The sequence below is a fragment of the Eulemur rufifrons genome, chromosome 5 (genome assembly GCF_041146395.1).
Source record: "Eulemur rufifrons isolate Redbay chromosome 5, OSU_ERuf_1, whole genome shotgun sequence".
NCBI classification, from domain to species: domain Eukaryota; kingdom Metazoa; phylum Chordata; class Mammalia; order Primates; family Lemuridae; genus Eulemur; species Eulemur rufifrons.
The window spans coordinates 33,075-58,046 of NC_090987.1; the positions used below are offsets into that span (position 1 = coordinate 33,075).

A 24,972-nucleotide genomic window follows, 5' to 3' on the forward strand; every position below is an offset into this window, starting at 1 on the left:
GCACGTCTTGGTCTAATCTTTGAGGACCCTCCCAAGCACTGGGGACAGCGCGGGTGGCCTCGGAGTGCGTGAGGCTGTGCTCCCGTCTGCACCTCCAGGCCGACCCTCCCACGCTGCGCTCCGTCCACGAGCTCTGCGGCAGGACCCGCGCAGGGAGGCCCCCCACCGCCGGCACCCGGCTCACGGCCGCGTCCGCGGAGGAGGAACCGGGAGGACCAGACACTCTCGGGCCGCAGCGCACCTGAGAGAGAACTTACAAAAAGGATTTTTATTCAGCGGAAGAAACCGTCTGGTGGGTCAGGTAGGAAACAGATATACAGAGACTTTACAGTGGATTTCTCAAAGCAGTGACGGGCTGCCCAGGAGAAGCGGCACCGGGCGCGGGACGCCAGCGGCAGCGAGACCGCGGTGTGGGCGGCGCAGGAGCCCCGGTCACCCGACGCGGGGCTCGCCGGGCCATGTGTGCCGGCCTCAGTGCTCTGTGCACACGTGTGTTCTGTTTCGTGTAAAAATCTTCTCGGGTTCTGATGGCTCCAGCTGTGAACGGCAGGATGAGACCCCAGCTCTCCGCACGTCACTCTCCAAGCCTCGTCCCGTCTTCGGCCAACGTGGCGTGCGCTGGGCCGTTAGGGACACCCTGCCCAGGCCCCCCCACGGCACGGCCGCTCCAGGCCCCGCGTGGGCCCTGCGGGGCTCTCTGGCATAGCGCCCGACTCCCTTCCACACCGTTGCTTACAACAGACTTTCCTGCAGTAAAACTTCTTAAAAACACCCATTTCTCTACAAAATAACGTGTTTCTGTATGTGGAGCTCTACAAAATATACACGTCTTTCTGGAGAAAAGGAACCCACACTGTAGGCGGCCCAGGGAAGCCAGAGATCTGTGAGGCGGGGCGTGGCTGGTGGCGTGGCTGGTGGCGTGGCTGGTGGCGTGGCTCCCACCTGGGCCGGCGGCCCGTGGTCACATGAAGTCGTTCAGCTCGGCCTCGAGCGCGGCGGCCATCTCGTCCGCCTCCGAGCTGCTGCCCTCGTCCTCGTTGCTGGACTCCCTGCTGGACTCGCTGGCCGCGTCCTCCTCGTTCAGCTTCCGCTTGTGGCCCCTGCGGAGAAGGAGACGAGTGTGAGACGCCTCGGTGCCCAGACACATGTCACCACGTCATTCCAGACCTGCACCTTCAAAGGCTTCGCTGGTTTCAGTGCCAGAAACACCCACAGGTCAAGGACACACCTGGGCTCCCAGCCCCGGGGGCCGTGTGACGCGTGCTCACTGCACCCCCTGCTCCCGGGCTGTGTTCTGGGACGTGGGGGGACAGCACAGGCCCACTCGTGCCGGTGAAAACCAACTGATTCCTGGTTACACACTAGGACATCGTGAAGTCACTGACAAAGGAACCCTTTATCTTACCCCCAAAATACTAGCAGGGAGATTAGTATTTACGATACAGAGGACACGGCCCGCAAGGTGCACCTGTCAGAGTGACCTGCTCATGCTCTGTCAGCAAACAGGGGACAGACATCTCTCCACAGGTGCATACCCAGGTAATCGAATGAGGTCGTTCCATGGCTCATTATCTCGAAACCCTCATTTCCATAGGCAGCTGCTGAAACTAAGGACTTTAGCAACAAACCAAGGTGGACACCAGTGCGTCACGTGACCAGCAACGCCGTCAAGTCTGCTCATGAGCCGCCCCAGTCCCAGCGACACCTGGCCCAGAACACTCTGCAGAACCGGCACAGCCCTGGACTCCGACCAGCCGGGGCACCGTGGGCTGCGGACAGTCCTGCTGCCCCGAGGAGACTCAGCGACAACCGTCATTAAAGGTGAAAGCCTCAGAAACATCGTTTTGGTTGACATACCTACAATGCAGCTAACGCACATGTATGTGATACGTGTTCTTGTGCATATATAGCACACGCGTAACGCACACAGTGTAAGCTGACACACTCACACTGTAGCATAGGAACAGTCTGAACCCACTCGTGCTGGTACCAAGAAAGTCATCTAGCTTGTCTACGAGACAGAAGGAGCATCATGGGCACGATCAGCGAGGGAGCCCTGACCCCCAGGGGGCCGCCATGACGTAAGCCAGCCCACGCCGCCCAGTGCACAGCACCCATCTGAACCGCAGCAGTGGTCCCAGGTCAAGCTTGGACCTCAGGTCACCAAGTTCAGCCGAGGGCAGGCCTGGACCCTCTGGTGGGGACGGGCCACGGGGGTGCACAGCCCGGCCCTGACCATGGTGGCCCGGCCCTCTGCCCGTGAGTGACGCCTGCCTCAACCCCATGCCCAGGACTGGCCCCCGGCGGGCGGCTGGCAGGGGTGGCCTCACAGCTCGCAGGACCAAGTCCCAGGGCCCACTAACAGGAACTGCCCAAGGGGAGGACGGTGGCTCCGTGGGACGCCGCGGAGAGAGGGAGGAACAGGGAACGGAGGGAGAGGAGCCAGGGAGAGGCACAGGAACCGCTCCAACATTCACTCCTTTCCTCCCAACGTCAGGCGGTCACAGTGCCACCTGGCAAACAGAAGCCCCCACGGTGGCAGAGCACACAGCACACAGCACGCGAAGAAACGTCGCCTCAGCCCTTTCAGTCCGAAGATCGGAACACGCCACCGTCTTCCTCTCCACGCCTCAGAAAGAGCACAGACCACGGGACCTGAACGAAGCCCACAGAAAGGACCCGTGTGGCCCCTGGCTGGAAAGCCCCGTGCACACGCACCAACACGGCACAACTCTGCACGGAACAACCCGCTCTCACGCCTGACCCACGTTCCCTTCCCTCAGGTCCATCTGACCACCAGTAACAAGGAGTCCATGTTCAAACATGCAGCTAGTAGCCTTGAAATTCAGCCTGGGAAGATGGAAGGCTCCAGAAACCGTCCCACAGCACCACTGACTCCTACAGCTGGTCACACGTGTGCACGTCTCAGAGTGGCTGCGAGGACAGACCCGGGATGGCTTCCGTGCTGCGGGTCCACCCGGGTGTTCCGACGTCGTGACTGGGTGCTGCTTGTCTGGGTTGACTCCTGTCACCCGAACCTGGCAGTCAACAGAACGGCGGGACACTCTGGAACCTTACAATTCAGCCACAAACCGCCACGTTAATCTGAGACACCAACCCATGCTTGATCTCTGACGGGCACCACCTTTCCACGTCCCCAGCCCACGCGCTGCAGCGATGGCTCTGAGAGGCTGTCACTGCCCTCGGCTGACACATGGGACCACACTCGGCACGTCTGGGCTCGAACTGTGGAGGCCTCTGATCTTGTCAAGCATCTGTTTTTACAAAAGACAGCAGAACCGTGTGGAGAGAGCAGAGAAAGTAAAAATAGGGCAGTGTTTGCTCTCCTCCTCCCCCTGAAGGTCACTCTGATTGCTAACAGAAAGCTTGGAGCCATGTGGGCGTACGAGGAATACGAAACCTGGAACCCCGTTCCGTGCGGAATGATACAGTCACCTGAAAAATCACATTTCAAACAGGGAAAGCAGAAGTCGCAGACCCCGTGGGAGGTGTTTCTCAGAACAGACACTTCCACGCTCTGGGCACGTCCAGGACGTGGGTCCGTCCTGTGGGTGACGAGTCCTGCGGGTGCCACGTCCTTCAGTTCCACGAGCAGCCGTCAGGTGGCGTCATTCCCACGCAACTGCCGCACAGACGAGCGTGGCGCAGACCAGGCGGCCTGGGGAAGGCTCGGGAAACGGCTTCTGTGCGTTTCAGAAACAAAGGGCTTTTACTGAAATACAGGGGGCAACATTTCAATGTCTCTTAAGTCTTAGGAAGAGCAGCCGGAGCCGGAGCGCCCCCTCCTCAGGCCCCCGCACGGCCGGGGGTCCACGTGGTGACGCCGCGATGACAACCACCCTGGGTCTCAGCCATGTGGCCTTGCGATTCTGCGATGAAGCACAGAGAGCCGCACTGAGAACCGCCACGGCCGGACTCGTGGCTAAACGGCACCTGCAGGACGGTGTAAAATGCAGCGCGACCCAGTAGCAACAGCTGAGAAATCACCTCGAAAACTAGCAGCAGCCACAAGCCTTGGTCCGTGACCGACACAGTTGCACCTCTTCTTAGCAAAACCTGGAATATTTACGTTCTGCTTTTACAACCAGCTGCACAGGTCCATAGAGAAACATCAACAGATTTAACTTTGGAAAAATTTAAAGCTTAAAAACTTATCTCAAACTCTGTGTGGAATAAGGCAAGAAGATAAATAATACATATGCAAATTTCCCCTCCAACATTTCAGTTTCCCGAACACACTCACAGTGCACGGATCAGCACCCGTACTTGACAATCCAAGAAGACACAACCATTTTAGAAGTTTTCAGCCATTATTTCCTCACATATTTCTTCTGCTCCTTTTTCTCTCCTGAAGAACACCTTGCTTAGTTCATATTTAGCAAAGATGAAAAACAACGTTTAGGTGTGTGTCCAGGAGCCATCTGCACGTATGTACGTAAGCGTAGAAGCGGATGTGACCTTCCTAAAAGGAAAAGCGACGGAGGAGACCTGGGAAGAGCGGTGCTGGCCACAGGGCAGGCCGTCCACACCCCCCGTGGAGGGCTGAGAGCCAGCGGCCGGGTGTGTGCGCCACGAAACTGAGCCTTCAAACGTGGTGCTATTCTCTCTCCTTGTTTATCACTGTGCCAGATGGGACAGGAAACTGCGCCAAGCCTAAAATTCCCTCGTACTTAGGGAACAGGCTTTGGCTGCTGTTACTGTCAACAGACAGTGAAAACTGCTACCTCCACCTCTCGGCTCCAACGTAACAGTCACCAGCAACACCGCACTGCATCTTTTGGCAGTTACTTAAATGTTGTTTCCACTTCACTGACTCTAGGACAATCTGGAGGAAAAGTCTTATGCTATATTTTAAAGTCGCCTTCTGTGAGCCATGATTAACCTACCGCCAAAAGTAAGACTGAGCGCTCGCTGAAAAAGAAACCGAACGTGTAAGACCTACGTAACCGTGGGTACACCGTTCTTATTTGCGAACGGTGGTGATGAGGATGTGTTCTGGGGTACTTTAAACATTTTGAAAATACCTTGTTTGGGCAAATGTTTCTCAAACATATCCTTGATTTCTTGCCTTACGGATTTACTTTGAGGAATGAAGGTGCCCAGCCAACTGCCGCACATACAGCAGGCGCTTGATGTCTGCAGACTTGAGAGAAAGAATCAATTCTCGGTGGGCAAGTGGAAAACACAACTTTCCTGCTTCTGTTAAAAATCGTTTTCAAGTGATATTAAGATTTTGTGAAGCAGATTAATGGGTGGCAAAGAAAGGAAAAAAAAAAGAAAAAGGAAGATTTTGGAACAGCTTGGCTGTGCAATTAGCAAGATGTGCCGCCAACCGGAACACGTATGTGAAAACCCAGCCTGCGTTTCCGCGTGGACTGTGTCGTCACACGCGGGGACAGAATCATCACGAAACCTACATGTTCTAATACAAACAACAAAACAAAGCTCCGAACATATTTTACTTGATTTCAGATAAAAATACTGGAGAAAAATTTCAAAAAATCCACATTCTGGCCGGGCGCGGTGGCTCACGCCTGAAATCCTAGCACTCTGGGAGGCCGAGGTGGGCGGATCGTTTGAGCTCAGGAGTTCGAGACCAGCCTGAGCAAGAGCGAGACCCCATCTCTACTAAAAATAGAAAGAAATTATATGGACAGCTAAAAATATATATAGAAAAAATTAGCCGGGCATGGTGGCGCATGCCTGTAGTCCCAGCTACTCGGGAGGCTGAGACAGGAGGATCGCTTGAGCTCAGGAGTTTGAGGTTGCTGTGAGCTAGGCTGACGCCACGGCACTCACTCTAGCCTGGGCAACAGAGTGAGACTCTGTCAAAAAAAAAAAAAAAAAAAAAAATCCACATTCTGGTTCTATTCCCCATAAACAGGAACAAAATATAACCAGACAACCACGTTCTCCAAATTCCTTGGGAAAGGACGGAGTGAGGTCCCCAAACCAACAACTGGCTGAGCAGTTGTGAGCGGAGTCCAACGGCCACGCCGATGCCACGGAGACGGCCACGCACGCGGAGAGCTAGAAGGGAGCGCGGCTGCTAGTAAGAAACGGCGCCAGCCCTGGCGACAGGGAGCGCGAGCTCGGGGCAGGGTCTGCACAAACACGCCGAACCTGGACGCTGTGTCCTTTCACTCTAAGGCCCTAAACTCACCAAGGTCGAATACGCGCGCGAAACATGGCAGAACGGCGATTAAAGTAAGGACCCCAGCCCTTCCTGCCCGAGCAGTCGGCAGCAAGCAGGACGGTTTCCGGAAGGGCGGCCTGGAGCGCGGCGCCCCCGGGTCCTGCCTGGCTCTGAACTGCCTCCCGCCCACAGCGACACGTCCGAGGACTGCGGCAGGCAGGCGGCGCTCGCGGCAGGAAGGCGGCGCTCGCGGCAGGCAGCCGCTTCCCACGCTCCCTTCCGCGCCGGGGGCTGGACCTACACCCCCCCCACCCCAGCCCAGCACGCCCCTCCGCCTCGGCCTGGAGAGCAGCAACCGAGCTGCGTGGGGGCAAAGGCTCTTTCCCCGCCCGTCCTGTTCTCTTCCAGCCGTGTGAATCGGGCCGGCAGGCAAGGATGGCGCAGAGCAGCGCCCTGGCATGCGGAGCCTCTCCGGGTTTGACTCGCAGGGAAGCAAAGCCAGGTTAAAAAGCCCCTCCTACCAGAGCGCGCCGCGAAGACGGCAGCAGCCGTCACACCTGCGCAGTGGACAGACGGCCCGAGCGCGCCCACCTCCACGGCCGGGAGTGGGGGTGGGGTGGGGGTCGGGCACTCAGAGCCCCGCCCCCTCCCAGCTCTCCCCTCCCCAGACTGGGCCCCAGACCATCCACCGACCCCAGAGAGTGGACAAAACTGAGCAAAACCACCGCGGAATCCACGTGGAGAAAACCGAGGCTCCTCATGGCCCAGCGCAGAATTTACAGCCTCTCCCAGAACAGCTTCGCGCCGTTTCAACAATGCCGGCGCAGGCGGCACCACCCCAGGCCAACACTGCGCGGCCGCTCCGAGACACGTGCGTTCCCTGCTGAACCACGGAGCTGCCGATCACGCGCCTCTCCGAGCAACGCCACAACCCGGGGCCTCCATTCCCGCCTCCCCGCGACGCCGGGATCGGGTCCGGCTGCCGTGCGCGGGGCCAGCGAACGACGCACACCCCGTTTGGGACACGCTGCTCGCTCGCCCGCAGAATGCCGCAGACGGCGACTGGCCCAGCTGATGAAGACGGTCCCCACACTACCCTGGGGACGGGCCAGCGCGGACAGACCCCGAGCGAGTCCTATGCTGGCCCAGGCTCACCTGTCGAAGCGTCGCGCCACCCCTGAGGCTGATGTCACCATCACCATCCCTAATTCACAGAGCAGGGAATCGGGACGCAAGGGGGGAAATAAAGGCCCCTGATTAGGCAGCAGCCGAGAGAAGGTTCTAGAGACCAAGTTCTTAAACCACACCCCCAGCACGTGTCCTTGCGCTTACTCTGCACTGGCTCAGGGCCCGCCCGGCTGTGCGGAAGAGACGCCTGCGGGAGCCGGTGTGGTCGCCTCACGCTCCAGGGCGGGTCCCAGATACTCGGCCACACCGGGAAGGGACAAAGGCTCCGTGGGCACAGGACAGGCCCGCCAACCCGCACCCGACCGCCGCCGGTGGCACCAGGAGACAGACAATGGCCTGAGGCCGCTATAGTTTTATGCAAGATGGTTCCGATCTGAGCGCGAAGCCTCCTGCCCAACTTTCACACCATGTGTGGGTGGACAGCAGAAAGGCAGTCCTTCCTTCCTCCCACTTGCACTTTCTCAGGAAGGTTCTGGAAGATGTACTCCACCCAAATGCAGGAACAGGTGACACCCAGAAGAGTGATACAGGTGCCCCTCGGGTGTGGGGACCAGGACAGGGGGCTCTGAGTGGCGGGTGGGGAGCGACTCAGAAACAGGAGAAAGGAAGAAAGGGGAGCGAGGACCCGCAAGGCTGTTGCCAAACCCGGGAGGGAGGCCAAGGCCTTCGGGAAGCCCATACGACACCACAGGTCCTAGTGGACTGCGCAGAAAACTGTACAGTCCCAGTAACCACTGGATGACTCCAGAACCCAAGTTCTGGTGCGTGTGTACTGGCAGGACTGAGGAAGAGGAGGAGGCGCTGTCTGACTCCCCCGGTGAGAACGCAGCAGAGAGACGCAGGGGCAGGACTGCAGGGGCAGGACCTCGGCGCGTGGCCTCCCTGCGCCCCATGTAGAACGCAGCACGCAGCGGCTGCCTGTGGGGCGCAGTGGACGTGGGGGTGGCCCCACAGGGGACCGTCAATCGTTCACTGCAAGGGCTGCTGGCTCAAGCTGGAGGACTGACTTTGCCGTTCCCTCCCCCTCGCTCCCTTGGACCTGACTGTGCACCAGCAGCTGGGGACGCCCGCCGGGCAGGGGGTACAGCACCGCCACCAGGCGTCACTCCTAACACACAGGACGACAGTGTCCTCAACCAGCAGTCCCACGTGTAGACCACACACACGCACACACGCACACGCGTGTGGTCAAGGTAACTCACTCCACCAACAGGGGCTACTGGATAAATTGTGCTGGCGTCACGCAGCAGAGCGTGGCTGGACGTGAAGCACGAGAGGGCCCCGCTGCTCTCGGAGGTGACCCTGGGGACCCAGCCACAGCCCCTGGAGACCAGCCTGGCTGGACGGTCTCACACACACGTGCACAGGTGTCACCTCTCATAATCCACACAAAGACTTTCTGAAGGGGAAAAATTCAATTTGCCCACGTAATACTTGAAATCATAAAAAAAAAAAAAACCGATAAAAATCTATGTTGCCATGAGTGCAGTAGTTTGTAAATGTTAGTTTGAAAAATCTGTTATTTGATGAGACCGACCTTTGCCTTCTGCCTGAAGGTTTCTCCTCCCACTGTTTTGTGTGAAGATGGCACACCCCAAACATCACTGTCAACAACAAAACGCAGAAGCCAGAGCAAGGCGGCCTTGGCTACTCTGTGTTTGCTGGTGAGATCCGGCGTGTGCAGCCCGCCCGGAACAGGGCTGTGAGCCGCTGCGCGCATGCGCCTGCGTGTGGGCCCCTCCCGCCCCTCCCCCACAGCCTGCTCCGCACGGAGACCAGGGTGACACCTCTGTGATGATCCACGTCCACTCTGAACGTAAATACGCTTTCCCTTCCCTATGATTGTCTCAGCATTTTCTTTTCTGTAGCTTGCTTAGTTGTAGGAACACTGTGCTACTCACACAAAATACGTGTTCAACTATGTTTTTAAGTAAGGCTTCTGCTCCTCAGCAGGCTACTGGCAATTTAAGTTTTGGGGACATCAAAAATCATGCGTCCATTTTCAACCATGAGGGGGTCGGTGCCCCCAACTGCGTCAGTGCCGAGAAGGCCTCAGCCCGGCAGCGGCTGGTCCCTCCCTCCCCGCCCCCTCACCTGGCCCCGCCCTCACCTGGCCCCGCCCTCACCTGGCCCCGCCCTCACCTGGGCCCCGCCCTCACCTGGGCCCCGCCCTCACCTGGGCCCCGCCCTCACCTGGGCCCCGCCCTCACCTGGGCCCCGCCCTCACCTGGGCCCCGCCCTCACCTGGGCCCCGCCCTCACCTGGGCCCCGCCCTCACCTGGGCCCCCGGGCCACGCTCCTCTCGCTGGGCGAGGACGCCAAGCCGGCTGCCAGCACCTTGCAGTCCTCGGGCATTCCAGGCTGAGGCCGCCCCTCCAGCTCCTCCTCCTGCTCTTCCGGCTTCTTCTTCTCACTGTCGCTGTCGTCACTGCCTTCTCCTAGGATGTCGTCGACCTGGCGAGTGCGAGAGTCAGTGGGCTACAGACGTCTGCAAAGCCCCCGAGGAACCCACCGCACCAACCCGCAACCACGACTGGGGCAACGGCTGGAGGTTTAATTCCAACCCTCCGTGGATACCGGAGTCTGACACTGAACCAACCCTTAAAAGCAAATCCGAGGAGTATCAAGGGAAGCGCACGGAGCGGGTTCTGGGAAACCCACACCCGACACACCGGAGCAGCTGCGCTGCTTCTCGGGGAGATGGAGTTGAAACCCCTCCAGCCTGTCATTCCAACAGGGACTTCCACCCAGCACACTGGCGATTCTACGGGGAATCACCAGCGTATTCATTTAAAATTCTCAAGATCGATGAGATTCACACCACGACCCCTGAGTAGCACCGTTTTCCAGGAGGGACCCGTGGTCCTTACCATCCTGGAACTCGGAAGGGGTGAGACCCTGCGGCAGGCAGGGACGAGCTACACCGGCCCACTCGCTTTCTCTCCCGTTTCCCTCAAGTGTGGCCCAGCCCCCGAGGACAAGGACCAGAGGAGGGTGGAGGCACCAGGGACGCCTGGGCTCCCTCTCGCGCTCTCAGCAGCCCCGGAGGCGGGTGCTGCCTGTGCCCACCGTGCGGGTGGGGGAGGACGGCTCAGCGCAGGACGCGGCACCTGCCAGGGCTGGCCTCCCCCGCACTGTGCAGAGATGGGGGGCATGGAAGCGCAGAGAAGAAAACGCACACGGCAGCGAGGGGCCAAGTCCAGCTGCCCCCCACCAGTGGGCTGCTTGGCAGACAGGCAGGCAGCGATGTCTCAGCGCTGCGCCCACGGCAGGGCCACGCAGCGCACCAGCCACGCCCACTGTGACGGGCAGCTCTCTTGGGGGCCACCTCCCCAGAGCACAGCTATGAGGGCCCCTGGGCCAGGCAGGACGGGTCAGCCTGTTCACCGTCACAGTTAGATCCAGTGGCCAAAGGACAGCCACAGCTGCAGCCACCCAGCAACCCTGAAGGGCCTCAACGTGGCAGTGTGGGCACCGCAGCCCGACCTTCTGAAAGGCCTCAGACATCCTCGCCAACACCTGTGCTTGGGGACACCAACCGATGAGCACACTCACTCCGCCCACGTCTGCAGGATTCAGGGACATGTTCTGTACGGGCTAAATCATGGACACACATCCAACCCCAATGCTTAAAGTTTTTCTCCCTCATTCTGCTCGACTCATAAAAATATCTGAGAACGACATGTATCTTTCCAGAGATTTCTTTTATGAAGAAGGTAACTGCGCTTTTTGAACAAGTCATCTCTACTGAACTACAGAAGCTTCTCAACTCGTCACGGAGTCATGTCCTGATAAACTCAGGGTAAGGCGAAAATGCACTTAATACACCTACCCACCGAGTGTGACAGCTGAGCGCGGCCCACTTTAAATGTGCTCAATACACTTACATTATCCTAAAGTTGGGCAAACTCATCTAGCAAAAAGCCTATCTTACAATGAAATTATTACAAAGAATTTTAAATCAAAATTCTAAATTTGAAATACAGTTTCTACAGTTTTGCACCATTGTAGAGTCACAGCATTTCAGAGGCTCTGAGAGGCCGAGGTGGAGGAGTTCGAGACCAGACTGAGGAAGAGTGAGACCCCATCTCTACAAAAAGTAGAAAAAAATTAGCCAGACATGGTGGTGCCTGTGGGGTCCCAGCTACTCGGGAGGCTGAGGCAGGAGGATCGCTTGAGCCCAGGAGTTTGAGGATGCTGTGAGCTGGGCTGACGCCACGGCACTCTAGTCCGGGCAATAGAGCGAGATTTTGTCTCAAAAAAAAAAAAAAAAAAAAAAAAGGGAACTGAGAAGGGAAAACGTGCAGAGGTGACAGCACCACGTTGAAATCACAGCAGGACAGTCCCAGAGTGAGACTGTCTGACACTGGCCCTGCAGGTTCTGTGGCCTCTTGAGGACAAAGCAGTTACAACCTCCAGCTAACTGACATCAGACTGACTGTTCACCACATAACAAACACAGGCCTCAGTCCTCATCCGCCTGCGAAGCGGAGTCCACGGCAAGTCCAGGGGAGCCTGCAGCGAAGAGAAAGGTGATTCCAGTGGAAACGACAGTAGAAATAATTAAGCGTCTGGAGAAGGCCGGACGCCGCCGTGCGCGGGGAAGACATCGGGCTCCAGTCGCTCCACCGTGGGGACGATTGTAAAGGGTGAGTGAGAATAACGGAGCGTGTGCGAGGCGGTGCTCCAGGGAGAGGCCAGCTGCTACTGAGCAGCACGGGGGGTTCATTACTGGAATGGAAAGGTTATTGTTGGTGTGGTGAGAAGATCAAAGTAAGTTAACACTCCTGTTGGCCTAGGAATTGGAAGGAAGGGCACAGCAGTTTCTGTGACTTTACTATTTCACAGCATCGCAGCACGTTACCACCACACGGGCCACGACAGCACTGCTACTCCTGCCATCATCGTCACCACTGCACACGCTGTTCACCAGGGAGCCCAGAAACACAGACCCGACCTGGACGCTCTCAGGATCACACCTGGCCCGTCACCCGGGGAGCGCGGAGACCACCCACGCTTATGTCATGGCTGCAGCAACTGTCACCCTCGTACAAAGTAAATGCTGTGTAAATGGTGCTTATGTAGCATTTTAAAATCCGTATTTTTTTAAAACTGTTGTATTAGTTTTGTTTTTTTCCTGAATATTTTCTTTTTCTTTTTTTTTGAGACAGAGTCTCACTCTGTTGCCCGGGCTAGAGTGAGTGCCGTGGCGTCAGCCTGGCTCACAGGAACCTCAAACTCCTGGGCTTATCCTCCTGCCTCAGCCTCCCGGGTAGCTGGGACTACAGGCATGTGCCACCAGGCCCAGCTAGTTTTTTCTATATATATTTTAGTTGGCCAGATAATTTCTTTCTATTTTTTTTTTTTTTTTAGTAGAGACGCTCTTGCTCAGGCTGGTCTCAAACTCCTGACCTTGAGCGATCCACCCGCCTCAGCCTCCCAGAGTGCTGGGATTACAGGTGTGAGCCACCGCGCCCGGCCTTTCCTGAATATTTTCAGTCCACAGGTGGGTGAATCAAGGATGCGGAACCCGTGGACCCGGAGGCCACTGCACAGGTCACAACAGCTTCCTCGGCTGTGTTCAGCATTTCTGTTTAAAACATCTCCAACACGCGTGTCTGCTCTGCGAGGCTCAGCACGTGAGGTGGCACCGCAGCACCTCGCCCAGGACAGTCTCAACAGCAAACCACCAACAGGCACGAAAATGTGAAAAACGTGGCAAGTGAGAGACCACGCGTGGCTCAGACGTGGTGAGTTCAGGGGCGGGGCGCTGATTTGGGGGTCAGAGACGAGTCCCAGCAGGGAGCCGGACGCGACCCTCACCTCAAATGCTATCAGTTATGATTCTGCTTCACCAAAAGCAAACACTTCTACAGTCTCAGGTGTTATCTTGAAATTTTAATGCTCAAGAATTCAAAAAGAGACAAATACAGGCAGAAACACACCCGCCTGATCCCATCAAAACGCCCCTCACCTCCAACAGGAGGCGGCACAAGCTGGCAGGGCTGAGCGGTGCCGACTTCCCGGCGCCCCAGTCAGAACTCCCAGTCCCGCGGTTCCCGACGGGACCCAGCCGTGGCGTGTGGGTCACATCTGAAATCGTACCTCTGTCTACCCGGGCTTGACGGCTTGGGCCGAATTCTGCTCTGGGTCACCACAGCAACGACGGAGAAGAGGTCGCAGGCGCCGCAACACCGCAAAGGCTGAACGCGAAACATCTGCCTTCCTACATCCACAGAGACATCGCACCGAGACACGCATGCACGGTCTCACGCCACCGCGCTTAAACGGAAGGGATTTCCACAGCCAACCCCGAACAGAAAGGGCAAGAGCTGTGACTCCAAAGTTCTTTGGGGTTCCCACGTGACACTCTCAGGAAGCTCAGTCCGGGACGGTGCTGGGAACAGGCCTTTGCCCCGAGGTGATCTGAGTCCACAGCGCTGAGGACCCAGGTGGTCCCCAGACCTGGCTGCGGTTGGGAACCAGCCCAGCCAGGCTGACCCGCCGCCCGCACCCTGGGGTGTCCACTGCGGCCCCTGTGGTTGGCAGGGCTGCATGTGCCAGCTGGAGGGTCAGCACAGCTCCGGGTGTGCAGCTCACTCCTGGGCTCCGGCGTCACCCCTGGTGGGTCCTCACTTCCTAGGGCCCCCCAGGCCTTCAGGAATCAGGCCTGACGCAGATGGAGTCTGGGCCTGTGGAGGCCCCCAGCCCCGGGTCCCAGAGACGGGGTCCGAGGACACTCAGGGCCACAGGCACCCAGATGGGCTACACGCCAGGAGCTTCTGGCGGCAGAGGGTGGAGCCAGCGGCCTCTGGTGGTGCCGGCCCACGGGTGTCCCCAGCCAGCTCCGCGGCATAGACACTTGCAGATGGGCGGAACCACGTCAAAGAGACTGCAGATGTGCTTGTGTGGAAGAGGAGTGTTGGTGTCACTAGAATATATTTACGTTACACAGACATAAAACAGCATGTGACGGAAAAGAGACTGAAATTTAGTAGAGCCTTTCTAACCTCAAATATCTCAATGACAAAAGATAAGTGTGGCACGTACGTGTGCATTTTTCTGGGGAAAAAGAGAGAGAAAGCGCGAACGCTCTTTGAAGCCCGCGCTGTGGCAGACGGTGGCCCCCGCCCCACGGCAGCAGTCCGAGCCCCCGTCCCTGCGGACGTGGCCTGATTTGGAAACAGGGCCTTGCAGGTGTAATCAGCTGCGAGGAGGCCACAGTGGACTAGGCTGGCCCTGACTCGATGCCCGGTGTCTGTGTGAGACAGACAGACAGACGGACGCAGGCAGAGACGTGTTGCCACGGCACTCCGCGTGGACGTGAACACAGCAGACGCAGCGGCTCTGGACCCCACTCGCACGGACCCTCAGTGGTCCCGGGACGTGTGAAACGGGCACCAATTCTCAGGTCTCACGGCGCTGCCAGCTCACCTTTGTCTGTGGTCTCCTCCTCAGGTCGGGAGGAAGCGCAGTGTCTGCCCCCCGCCCCGTACCTCTCTGCCCGCCAGGCTGTGCACGCAGATGGCGGAGCCCACGGAATGTTGCCAGCGAGGGCCCTGGCCCCAGAGGGAGGCTGCGGGTGGAGGCCCATTGGCCTGAGCACACAGTGGCCCTGCGCCCACGGCAGCCCTGTGCCCACGGCAGCCCTGTGCCCACGGCAGCCCTGCGCCCACGGCGGAGGCGGCACAGGAGCCCTGGGCGACGTCGGCCTAGGTCTGGGAAGCCCTGCCCAGGCTGGCGGTGCGGTGCTGCTGCGTCCTCTCCTGGGCCAGGACCCCCCGGGACGCAGACTCTGATATTCGCTGTTCACAGGACACAAAACCTTCCAGTCTCGCTGCCGTTTATAGACCAGCAGCCCCAGGCTCCGCAGAACCCAGTCGGGAGGGTTTCTCTGTCTTTCAATGCGATTTGCTCCCGAAGAGCCAAAACTGAGGTTTAAGGTGCGTCTTAACTTCTGCAGGAAAGGCAAGGTCTGAGTGACAGCAGCCTGTGGACACTGCTCGCCTTAGGAGTTCAGTCCCCTTTGCTAATGAGCAAGAACCAACGCCGAGGCCAGCACCTGGCGAGGTGACGCACACAGGGGTGGCCCCAATCCCTCCTGGCCCGGCCAGGAGACCAGGCGCCAACCACCCTCCTCCCGCCCGGCGCAGCCAGCAGCCGTCCTCACAGAGAAACCTCTGCCGCCCCCGATGACGGAGTCTGGGCTTAGGGGTGAAGAAGAAGTGGTTGAAGAAACTTCTTTAAAGAAAAGATTTTCATGAAACAAAAAACAGCTAATGCTCAAAAAGACAGAAACATTGCAAATAGAGAAATTCACCACACCCGAAAAAGGTTTAATCCTCATAAGATAAACTGTTGTCTGAAGATGATAACCTGAGTCACTGGTAAGCTCTTGTCCTGAATACGACCGTTTGTCTTTTTTTGCTGTTGTTGAAAATAACCCAAGACCGTTTCCCTCCTTCAGTGCCCCCCGCTGCACTCTCGTGGGGTCAGAGTTCGCTCTCCGGGCGCCACGGCTGCTCGCGGGTGGGGGGCAAGCGTGGCGGCTGCTCACGAGGAACGTGAAGACCCCGTCGGAGAGCGACGGCCTCTGCTCCGACCCATGGGCAGCCGGGAGCCCCAAGCTGGTGCCTCCGGCCGGAGCACGTTTGCTAAAAGGTCCGTGACACGTTTTCTACAATGGTCCTTTTGAACAACAGCTGCAGGATTTACATGGTCCCGAGACAGTGAGGGACACTGGAAACTGGGGGCGGGGGGACGGGACGACACCTGCCTGTTGGGCACCGTGGGCGCCACTCTGGGGACAGGTGCACCGCAAGGCCTGACTTCAGTCTGATACCATTCAGCTGCGTGACACAAAAGCACTGCACCAAAATTTTTTGAAATTAGAAAGGAAGAAGAAAGAGTAGTCTGAATGTTCTGCCCAAGGGTGATGAGGAAATCACGAACACCGCACCCTGCCCGGGGCTGGCCACTGGGCATCGCAGCACACTGGCGGCCCCGCCGCGTTACAGGACGAGCCTAGAGACAACCACCACCTGTTTATAGACGGATCCTCAGTCCGGCTCCGTCCGGGTGGTCGGAGCAGCCCCACCATACCAGTCTCCGGCTCACAACAGACCCCGAGTCCCGGCATCATCGCCCACTGACGTCGCCTGAGCCACTTGGTGGTGTGAGGACGAGACACCACGTGACACTGCAGCCATCACTGGCACGTGTGCGATTATAACCCACGCGGAAACGCGGGGGCCCAGGGTGTCTGCACTGGAGCGCGGTGCACCTGGGCACGGGGGGCGCGGGGCAGGGCCGCACTCCGCCCGCCTGGGGCCAGGAGCCCCTCGCTGTGCAGCCAACTGCCCGACACGGCCCGGCTGTGCGGGGCACAGAAGGGGACGTGGCCAACAAGCACCGATGGACCCTAAAACCCGCCGTGTGAGTGTCCTTAGCGCCCAACGCAGCCGACGCAGCCCTGATGCTGCGATGAATCTCTTCACAGGCGACTTCCGTGAGAAACTCGAGTGCTGACCCAAACAACACACGGCCACGCAAGTACGGGATGCCAGCTCCACCTTCCCTGCGAGGACGCCATCCAGAAATCCACTCACGCACGGCGGGCGCCGGCCGCAGGGGGCCGGGGAGTCCTGGGGGGGCGTGCGGGGGGCTCACCTCTTTGTCCATACTCTCTAAATCCTCCTTACACAGAGTGTACAGCGGCATTGTCTCTGACATACTGGGCTGTCGCCTCCTCCTAGAAGGGCCAGGCTGCTCTCCATCTCGAGCCTCGGGCAGCTCCTCACCAAACATCTGCTGCTGATGTGGCTGAACAGCTCTGAAATGAATTTTATAGGTGCCGCATGAGGAAAAGCAGTGGGAATCGCACTTTTCAGACTGAATCAGACCCTGACTCTAGGACTAGGCAAACACACACCCACAGAGAACATTTCAGTTATGCAGACACACGACCTGCTGTCGCCAGCGCCTGCTTGCTACGCTTTGCTTTATCTGCGTGTAGTTACTACGTCGAGTTCCGCGCGCTGGGCCGGGCTGAGCGACCAGCCTGCTGGAGGACGACACCTACCTTCTCTTACCCACAAACCACCACTGCCCACAGAGCACCTGCCCAGCTCGACGCATCCCTCGACAAAGCGCCACGTGAAGGGAGAGGGACAAGCCCCAGCAACCGTGGGGAAGTGCCATTCACCCTCAGGGTAAGTCAAGAGAGCAATAAAACATCAAACAAACAAAGCGACATTTCTGGCCTATCCCACCTACACAAACACACACAAAAATGTAATGGTGAATTTATGACACAGACTTCAATAGGCTGACATTAAAATCACTTGTTCATAAAGACTAGGAAAAGATAATTTAGCACCCTGTCTGTACAGCTTTATTGAACTATTAAGTGTCACTGTGATAAATCAACTAGCAGGGATCAATCTTCTGTTTCAAGGACACTCACGTTACACCGATGACTGCGCTAAAATGGCGCTTCTGTCTGAAGCAGTTTCTTTCCCCTGTACACACCTAGCTACGCAGATCTAGAGGGTCAGGTCTTACTACACGTATGTTTCTGTGTGCTGGGACTGTCAGGATCTGGGGCGAATCTGTGCAAACCGGTGGCGTGTCCTCCACGCCCCAGCCGAGGACGGGGTCTTCCCCGGCACGACGGCCTGAGGCCAGCAGGTCTCGCGGCCGACACAGGACCACAGGTCCCCTCACCACAGACTCTGACCAGGGGATAAAACCTTATCATCGTGAAGAAAAATTGGGGTATTAAGTCAAAGTGACAAAATTAAAAAGAAGCCACTGCCTTAGGCGAACGCGGCATTATCTAATGGAGGGCAGACTCCTGCACAGAAATCTCAGCACCGGCAGCCCCACCGTGCCCCCAGCGCCCGCCACCCTTGGCTGGCACCGCGCAGCTCCCACTGCGAACACGGGAGAAGCCGAAGAAAGGGGAAGCATTTCTTTCTACCAAAAACAAATATATTATAGTCTCCCTTCAGAAAAGTTGTTTTTAATAGTTTTAACCAAAACTGAAACGTAATCGCAAGAATGTCCTCTCTGCCAGAAGCTGACGGGAGGAAAGGAGGGTTCCGTCTGCAATGGAGAAGGGCCCTGCAACACGCGTGTGGGCCCGTGGCCACAGAAGGTGCTCTGGGGCGCTGGCACCCGGTGGATAAGTGCTCCTCCCCCCAAAAAATCAAATTTCCCTTCACCTTGAAAGACGGTTCGGACCAGTCGCCAAATCCAGGGCTCTCCCAGGCCCCTCGGGGCGTGGGCAGAATCTCCCTCCTCCACTCACCTGGGGCCAAAGCCTGTGTGCGTTTCCACCAAAACAACCAAACACAGTGAACTGACCTCAGCCAGAGAGAACTGCAAACATATAAAACAAATCACTCTTCCCATTAGAGTTCTTTTCAATTTGGAAAATAGTTATTTTTATTTAAAAAAAAAAAGTCAATTGTATCCACGTGCAATAGTTTGCTGCAGCTGCCCGCAGGGTCTGCAGTACCCGGGCCAGGAGCCCTCAGAGACCACCGGCCACGCGCTCGCGTCCGCAATCGGCCCTGCACACGTGCAGAGCTCGCACCCTGCATCTTCGATCGGCTGGCTGGAAAAATCCGCGGACAGGTGGGCTCACCAGTATTATTATTGCGAGATGAATTAACAAATGAACATTCAAAACATCTCTCAGTCACTATTCCACTCTCACCAGCACCAGCAAAGGCCCTGGCGCCCCACACCTGGGGTCTCAGAGAAGGTCGGGGGCCACGAGGGGAGCCTGGCGCCCGCCCCCGAGGGCAGGCCCGAGGCGGTGACGCCACCTCTGTGCTGTGGTGCCAGAAAAAGTCGGTCAAGACGGAGTCTGACGACACCATGTGCAAGCGTCCCGGCTTCCGTCAAAAGTCACGTCCTGCGAGACCCGGAGGCTCCCACGGAAGGGACGACGGCAGCGGAGGCCGACCCGACGGGCCCACCAGCAATCACAGCCCAGAAACCGCGGGAAACACAAAGCCGCGGTGAAGAAACGGAGACGTGAAGAAGAACCAAAGGGAAATTTTAGAACTGAGAAATACAACAGCTAAAACAAAGAAGTGCAACGGCGGTTTCCACAGCAAAACGCAGGAGACAACGGGAAAATAAAGTCAGTGAGGATCTAACAGAAATCACCATGTCTCAGGAACAGACAGAAAATGGTCAGAAAAGGAAAAAGTGAACCGGCCTTAGGAACGTGGAGACAACAGGACGCCACACCCACATCTCTGGAGTCTCACGACAGGCAGAGGGGCCCTGAGGAGTAATGGCTGGAAACGTCCCAAATTTGGCAAAAGACATGAACCTTCCAATTTGAGAAGCCGAGTGAAACCTAAACAAGGTAACCCCCAAACCCACACGGAAACACGTCATAAACTTCTGATTAAAGATAAGAGCAAACCTCGACAGCATCGAGAAACAAAAGGCCCTTTCCCTACAGGGAAGACGATGCCAACGACAGCAGCTTTCTCATCAAAACCACGGTGCTCAGAAGGAAGTGGGACATCTTTCAGGCACTAAAGAAAAAAGAACGATCAGCCCAGAGTCTGCCCAGTGAAAACATCCTCGGACATGAAGGGACTCAGGAGGCTCGGCCAGCAGACTCGCGGGGTGCAGGGGCGCGGGTCACGGGGGCGCAGGGGCGCGCGCACAGCGAGGGTAAAAGGGGCCCTTCTGCTAGGAAGCCAGAATACAGGAAAATACAATGGAGTTTCCTTCTCCTCTTGAGTTTCCTAGATTGTGTTTGATTGTTGAAGGAAAAAATTGTAAGAAACATATCCAAAGCAAGCAGAAGGAAGATAAAGATAAGAAATTAACGAAGTTGAAAACAAAGAAAAATAGAGAAAAAATATCAATGAAATAAATCACTTTGAAAAGATCAATGAAGTTGACAAACCTCTAGCAAGATGGACAAAGAAAAAACAGAACAAACAAGTTGCCGACGTCAGGAACGAAGGAGCCCCAGAGGGTGAGGACAAGGGACGATCACAGCTGCACCGGGGAGGGGCTGGACCAAGACAGCACGAAACACAGAACTGGAGACCCAGGGTCAACGTAAGGAAACACACTGAACAAAAATGTATGAGATTATTACACACCACGAACACACGAGCTTTATTTAAAGGTTGCAAGGTTGTTTCAATGTTCAAAAACCAATGCAATCCACCTACATCAGCAGGTTAAAGAAGAAAGATCACATGATAATATCAATAAACACAGAAAACAGGAATAGAGGGACCTTCCTCAACTTGGCAGAGACCAGCACGAATGACCTGCACTGACATCACACGCACAGAGGAAGACGACGCTTTCACTCCAAGATTAAGAAAAAGGCAAAAATGCCTGTGGACCAAAGGGACAGACAGAGCCCAGAGACAGACCCACACGCACAGCCGGGCTGCTCCCCAGCAGGCCGCGGGGGGCCGCGGGGGGTTGCGGGAGGTCTCGGGGGGTCGTGAGAGGTCGTGGGGGGTCTCGGGGGGCCGCGGGAGGTCGCGGGGGGCCGAGGGGGGCCGTGGGAGGTCGCGGGAGGTCCAGGCTGGGAGGACGTAGGCTCCACGGCAGGGGCCGGAGCTGGGAGATGAAGCTCAGCCCAAGCCGCAGGCCCCGCGCAAAGGTTAACCGCACACAGATCACCAGGTATTGAACGTAAAAGTGCAGAACTCTCAGAATAAAGCAGAAGAGAAAATCTTCGGGATCTAGGACTAGATTGACAGTTAATAGATTTCACACTGAAGTACAATTCCTAAAAGAAAAAATTGGTAGCTAGAACCTCATAAAAATTCAGAACTTTTGCTTTGCTAAAGACCCTCCTCAGAGGATAAAAGACAAGCTACAGACTGGGAGAAAATACCTGCAAGCCACAAACCCAGCTAACGACTCGTGTCTAAAATACACAAGGAGCTCTCAGAATCAACAGTAAAAACCAAAGAATCCAGTCAGAAAATGGGCAGAAAACGGGCAGAAAACCCAAACAGCCATTCTACTGAACAGGATATGCAGATGACAAATAAACACATGAAAAGATGTTCGACACCATTATTCATCAAGGACATGCAAAGTAGTCATTATGAGATCACCACACACCTGTCAGAATGGCGAACTCGAAACACTGACACCACCAACCGGAGCATTCACCCTGCTGCTGAGAACGTGAAATACTACAGACATTCTAGAAAACAGTTTGACAGTTTCTCGGAAAGACTAAACACACACCATGTAACTTAGCAACTGTACCCTGGGCATATATCCCTGGTCCGAAAGGCATGGGACCAGAAGTGTTTTCGGTTTTGGAATATTTGCATTATACGTATCGAGTGACCGTCCAAAATCCAAACTGCCACAGTAAGATTTCCCTTGAGCATGAAGTCATGCTGGTGCTCAAAAAGTTCTGAGTTTGAGGGCCCTGTGGGTTTTGGATTTTCGGACAACGCGCTCAACCTGCACGAATGTTTACAGGAAAAGCTGGACACGACTCCGGCGCGCTCGCCAGGGTGAACGGCTAAACGACGACGACTCAGCCACACACCACAGACGACTCAGCGGTGAAGAGCAATTAGGTGCCGACACAGCAGCAGCCTGGCTGACCCTCGGGGGATCGTGCTGAGTGAAGAGCCAACTCCAGAAAGTTCCGCCATCTGTAGCCCCATGTTTATATCGTCTTGACACAACTGCAGGGACAGAGAACAGGCTGGTGGCTGCTGGGGGACAGGGAGGAGGTGGCCAGGAGGAGAGTGGGTGTGGCGGGCATGCAGGGGTGCCCTGGCCTGAGGGTGCTGTGTCTGGGCATGGGGGTGTCAGGCTGTGCTGCAGTTTTGCAGCTTTTGCCAGTTGGGGAAACTGGGTACAGGGACCAAGGTCTATTTGGAGTACGTCTTCAACTACAGGTGAATCTACAAAGGTTAATCGAAAACCAACATCATATGTTCACAGTTAGCTGCACACAGCTGCCCTGGCAGGGAAGGCACACTCTGGCGACGGGGTAGGCAGTGTGGCCCTCGGGCACCGGTCCCTCCACGGGGAGCGCCATGCCTCAGGCACCTCACACACTCTTGCCAAGGCTCCTGCTGCCAGCGTCGCCTCAGGGAGCCGCAGGGTGGAAGTGGCCTCCTGTGCGTGGCTGAGGGGACCGCGCTTCTCCAGGGCTGGGACACTCTGAGTCAGGGCCAGGGGACGGACTACCCTGCCAGCCGGTGGCGTTCTCTGAGCCTGCGCACAGCGTCCAGGAGGCCACAGCCTCGCTCAGCGCTTCCCTTCCTGACCCTGCCGATGGCGCAGGGAGACCCCCACACACCTGTCCCCCGAGCCATCCACCGAGCAGCGCCCTGGCCCAGAACCACACGCACCAAAGCAAGAACAAGCAAAAACTTACACCCTCCACCTCAGGGGAGGAGAACATGGAGATGCAGATGGAGACCCAACTGCCACTGGCTGCCAGGCGCCCTGTCACAATGCGGTCCACCCGGGGTTCTGGCGGAACGGGCTGCGCCCCCGTCTGCAGTGGTGGGGGGCCGCCCTGAGCGTCACGGCAGGAGCAGGCACCCACGACGGGCGAGGGCTGTGCCGCCCAGGCAAGGACAGCAGGCGGCCTCAGCCTCGCAGGGGGCTGCTGGGGCCCCAGCCACACAGGGAACAGGCTGCTGTCCCGCCGGACGTGGGAGCGGCTACCGGAGACCCCCGGGGACAACCTGCACCTGACAGTACCCGTGTTCACGCGCGGAGACGCGCACGAGAGACACGGATGTGTTCAGTGTGTGCGACGGGCAGGCACAACATGACTCGGATGGGGAAAGGTCCTGGGTTTAAATTAAAGGCCACATTTCACTCTCGGCCACCAGGAGGAAGCATGTGGGATCTCGCCCCACAAAGAAAACGTAAAGTCCATTTACCGAGTGACGGCAGGACTGGGCCACCATGTTGCCAGATCCAGGTCTGGCTCCTCACCACAGCACAGGGCGCCCTCCGGGGACATCGGTCTGGTCCCCGCAGGTTTCTGTCCCTCGGGTGTTTAGAGCTATGTTTACACGGGGAGAGGAGGAGCCTGAAACGGAGATTCCTTTTTTCTTATGTAAGTTGGTCATTTCATCAATCTTGAACATAGAACTATCAACATCAACGAGCAGTACCGACACTTACTGATTTCAGGAGAACACATGGTTACCTCCACAGTCAAGTGAGGAGAGACATGAAATGTGATTAATTCAGCGTGACCAAGGTTGTGGAGATGCCTCTATGGTGACCAGGATGGGGCTGGCAGGCCGGCGTGGGTACAGCACAGCAGCGCCATCTCCCACCACAAAGTGTGTGTGGTTGATACGGTGTAACAAGTCCTACGTGGGCTGGTAACAATGTAAGACAATTAATATTCTGGTGCAAATCACACTTCCAGAATAAAACGAAAAGGAACTTTCACCCGGTCCACTTGTTAGTTAGCAGGAGGTGTGCTCACCTGGGGAACGCAGGCACGGCGGGGGCGTCTGTCTCTCTACAGACTCATCTGAAACTGAACCACCGCTGTTCACATAAAGCATACACATTTCAGAACAGATGTGTGGTCATCTATTGCCATATTGTTAGTGCCATTCAAGTAGAGGAGTGTTCAACGTCATTCAAGTCCAGCTGGCCACCTGCACGGTCTGCCTTCAGATAACAACGTCCTCTCATCTGTTTGAGAAAGTCCCAGTCTGTAGACACTCACTTCAAGCAAGTCTGAATAATTCAAAAACCAATTTTGTGTCTAATTTTGAACCATTCCATATAGTTTAACACAATATGCTTTTGTTCTCGCTACTTAAGAAAAAATAAGTGAAAGGTTTGTGATTTTATTTTCAATAGCATGAAAAGCAGACTCTAAAACACAGGTATTGCTCATGCAAAATCAGCACCCACTGATTTTGTGGCTACTTTAAATTACGCAACACTATTGTAAAACTGCAACTCAGAAACTAAATTTCAGCTGCATCACTTTAATGCCAAGAGCTGTCCTGTTTCTACTGATTCAAATTTTAACACACTAGAGAACACAACCTGCCACGGTAATTTGAACCACATAACCATTAAGACATGAGTGAAATGCAATTGTCTGGAAAGTGAAAATTTCTAGTTACTGTCAGTATAAACCTGTTCTTCGTGCTTCCTCAGTTAGTTGTCCAGAGAGCTTTCTCAACTCGGCTGGAAGACTAGAATTAAGTCACATGACGACATACACTAGCACTCAAGGATGAAGTCCTAGCCTTCTGGAAAGACATTTGGTAGCTGCTTTGCACAGATCTTGCTGACAAATGTGCTTCTCCCTGACCCACAAGGGGCTGAGCGCTCAAGGCCACCGTCTCGACCGCGCCAGGGACAGACCTGGGTGCACGAAGGGTCTCGAAGAGAGAACGTCTTTCCATTAACTGTAAAGACCTGTTTCTAGCCCAGCATTCTAGGATCTGGGGGAGTGAGCAGAATGTGTTTGAACCTGTCAAGGCTCTCGGAAGCCACAGGTCATGGGGCCTGAGCCGGGTGTGAGCAGCGGTCCTGCCCGGCCAGCTGTGCCGCCGACGCCTGCTGGGCTGAGGGTGGAGCCTCCCCGCAGGACCCCA

General features: G+C 56.4%; 1 protein-coding gene across 3 annotated transcripts in view; it reads right to left on the reverse strand.

Moving 5' to 3' along the window:
* Positions 1 to 272: 272 nt before the first annotated feature.
* CTDP1 (CTD phosphatase subunit 1) overlaps positions 273 to 24,972 on the reverse strand; it is a 64,695-nt gene continuing 39,995 nt past the window's right edge. For 2 of the 3 annotated variants that reach the window (XM_069467858.1, XM_069467859.1), the window contains exons 11-13: positions 17,015 to 17,177; positions 9,624 to 9,799; positions 273 to 1,100 (exon numbers count right to left, since the gene is read on the reverse strand). In XM_069467858.1, the coding sequence (XP_069323959.1) occupies positions 962 to 1,100; positions 9,624 to 9,799; positions 17,015 to 17,177 (478 nt within the window). In that variant the 3' untranslated portion in view covers positions 273 to 961. Of the gene's footprint in view, positions 1,101 to 9,623; positions 9,800 to 17,014; positions 17,178 to 24,972 lie in introns of those variants that run through there. The other variant, XM_069467860.1, reaches the window with a different exon arrangement.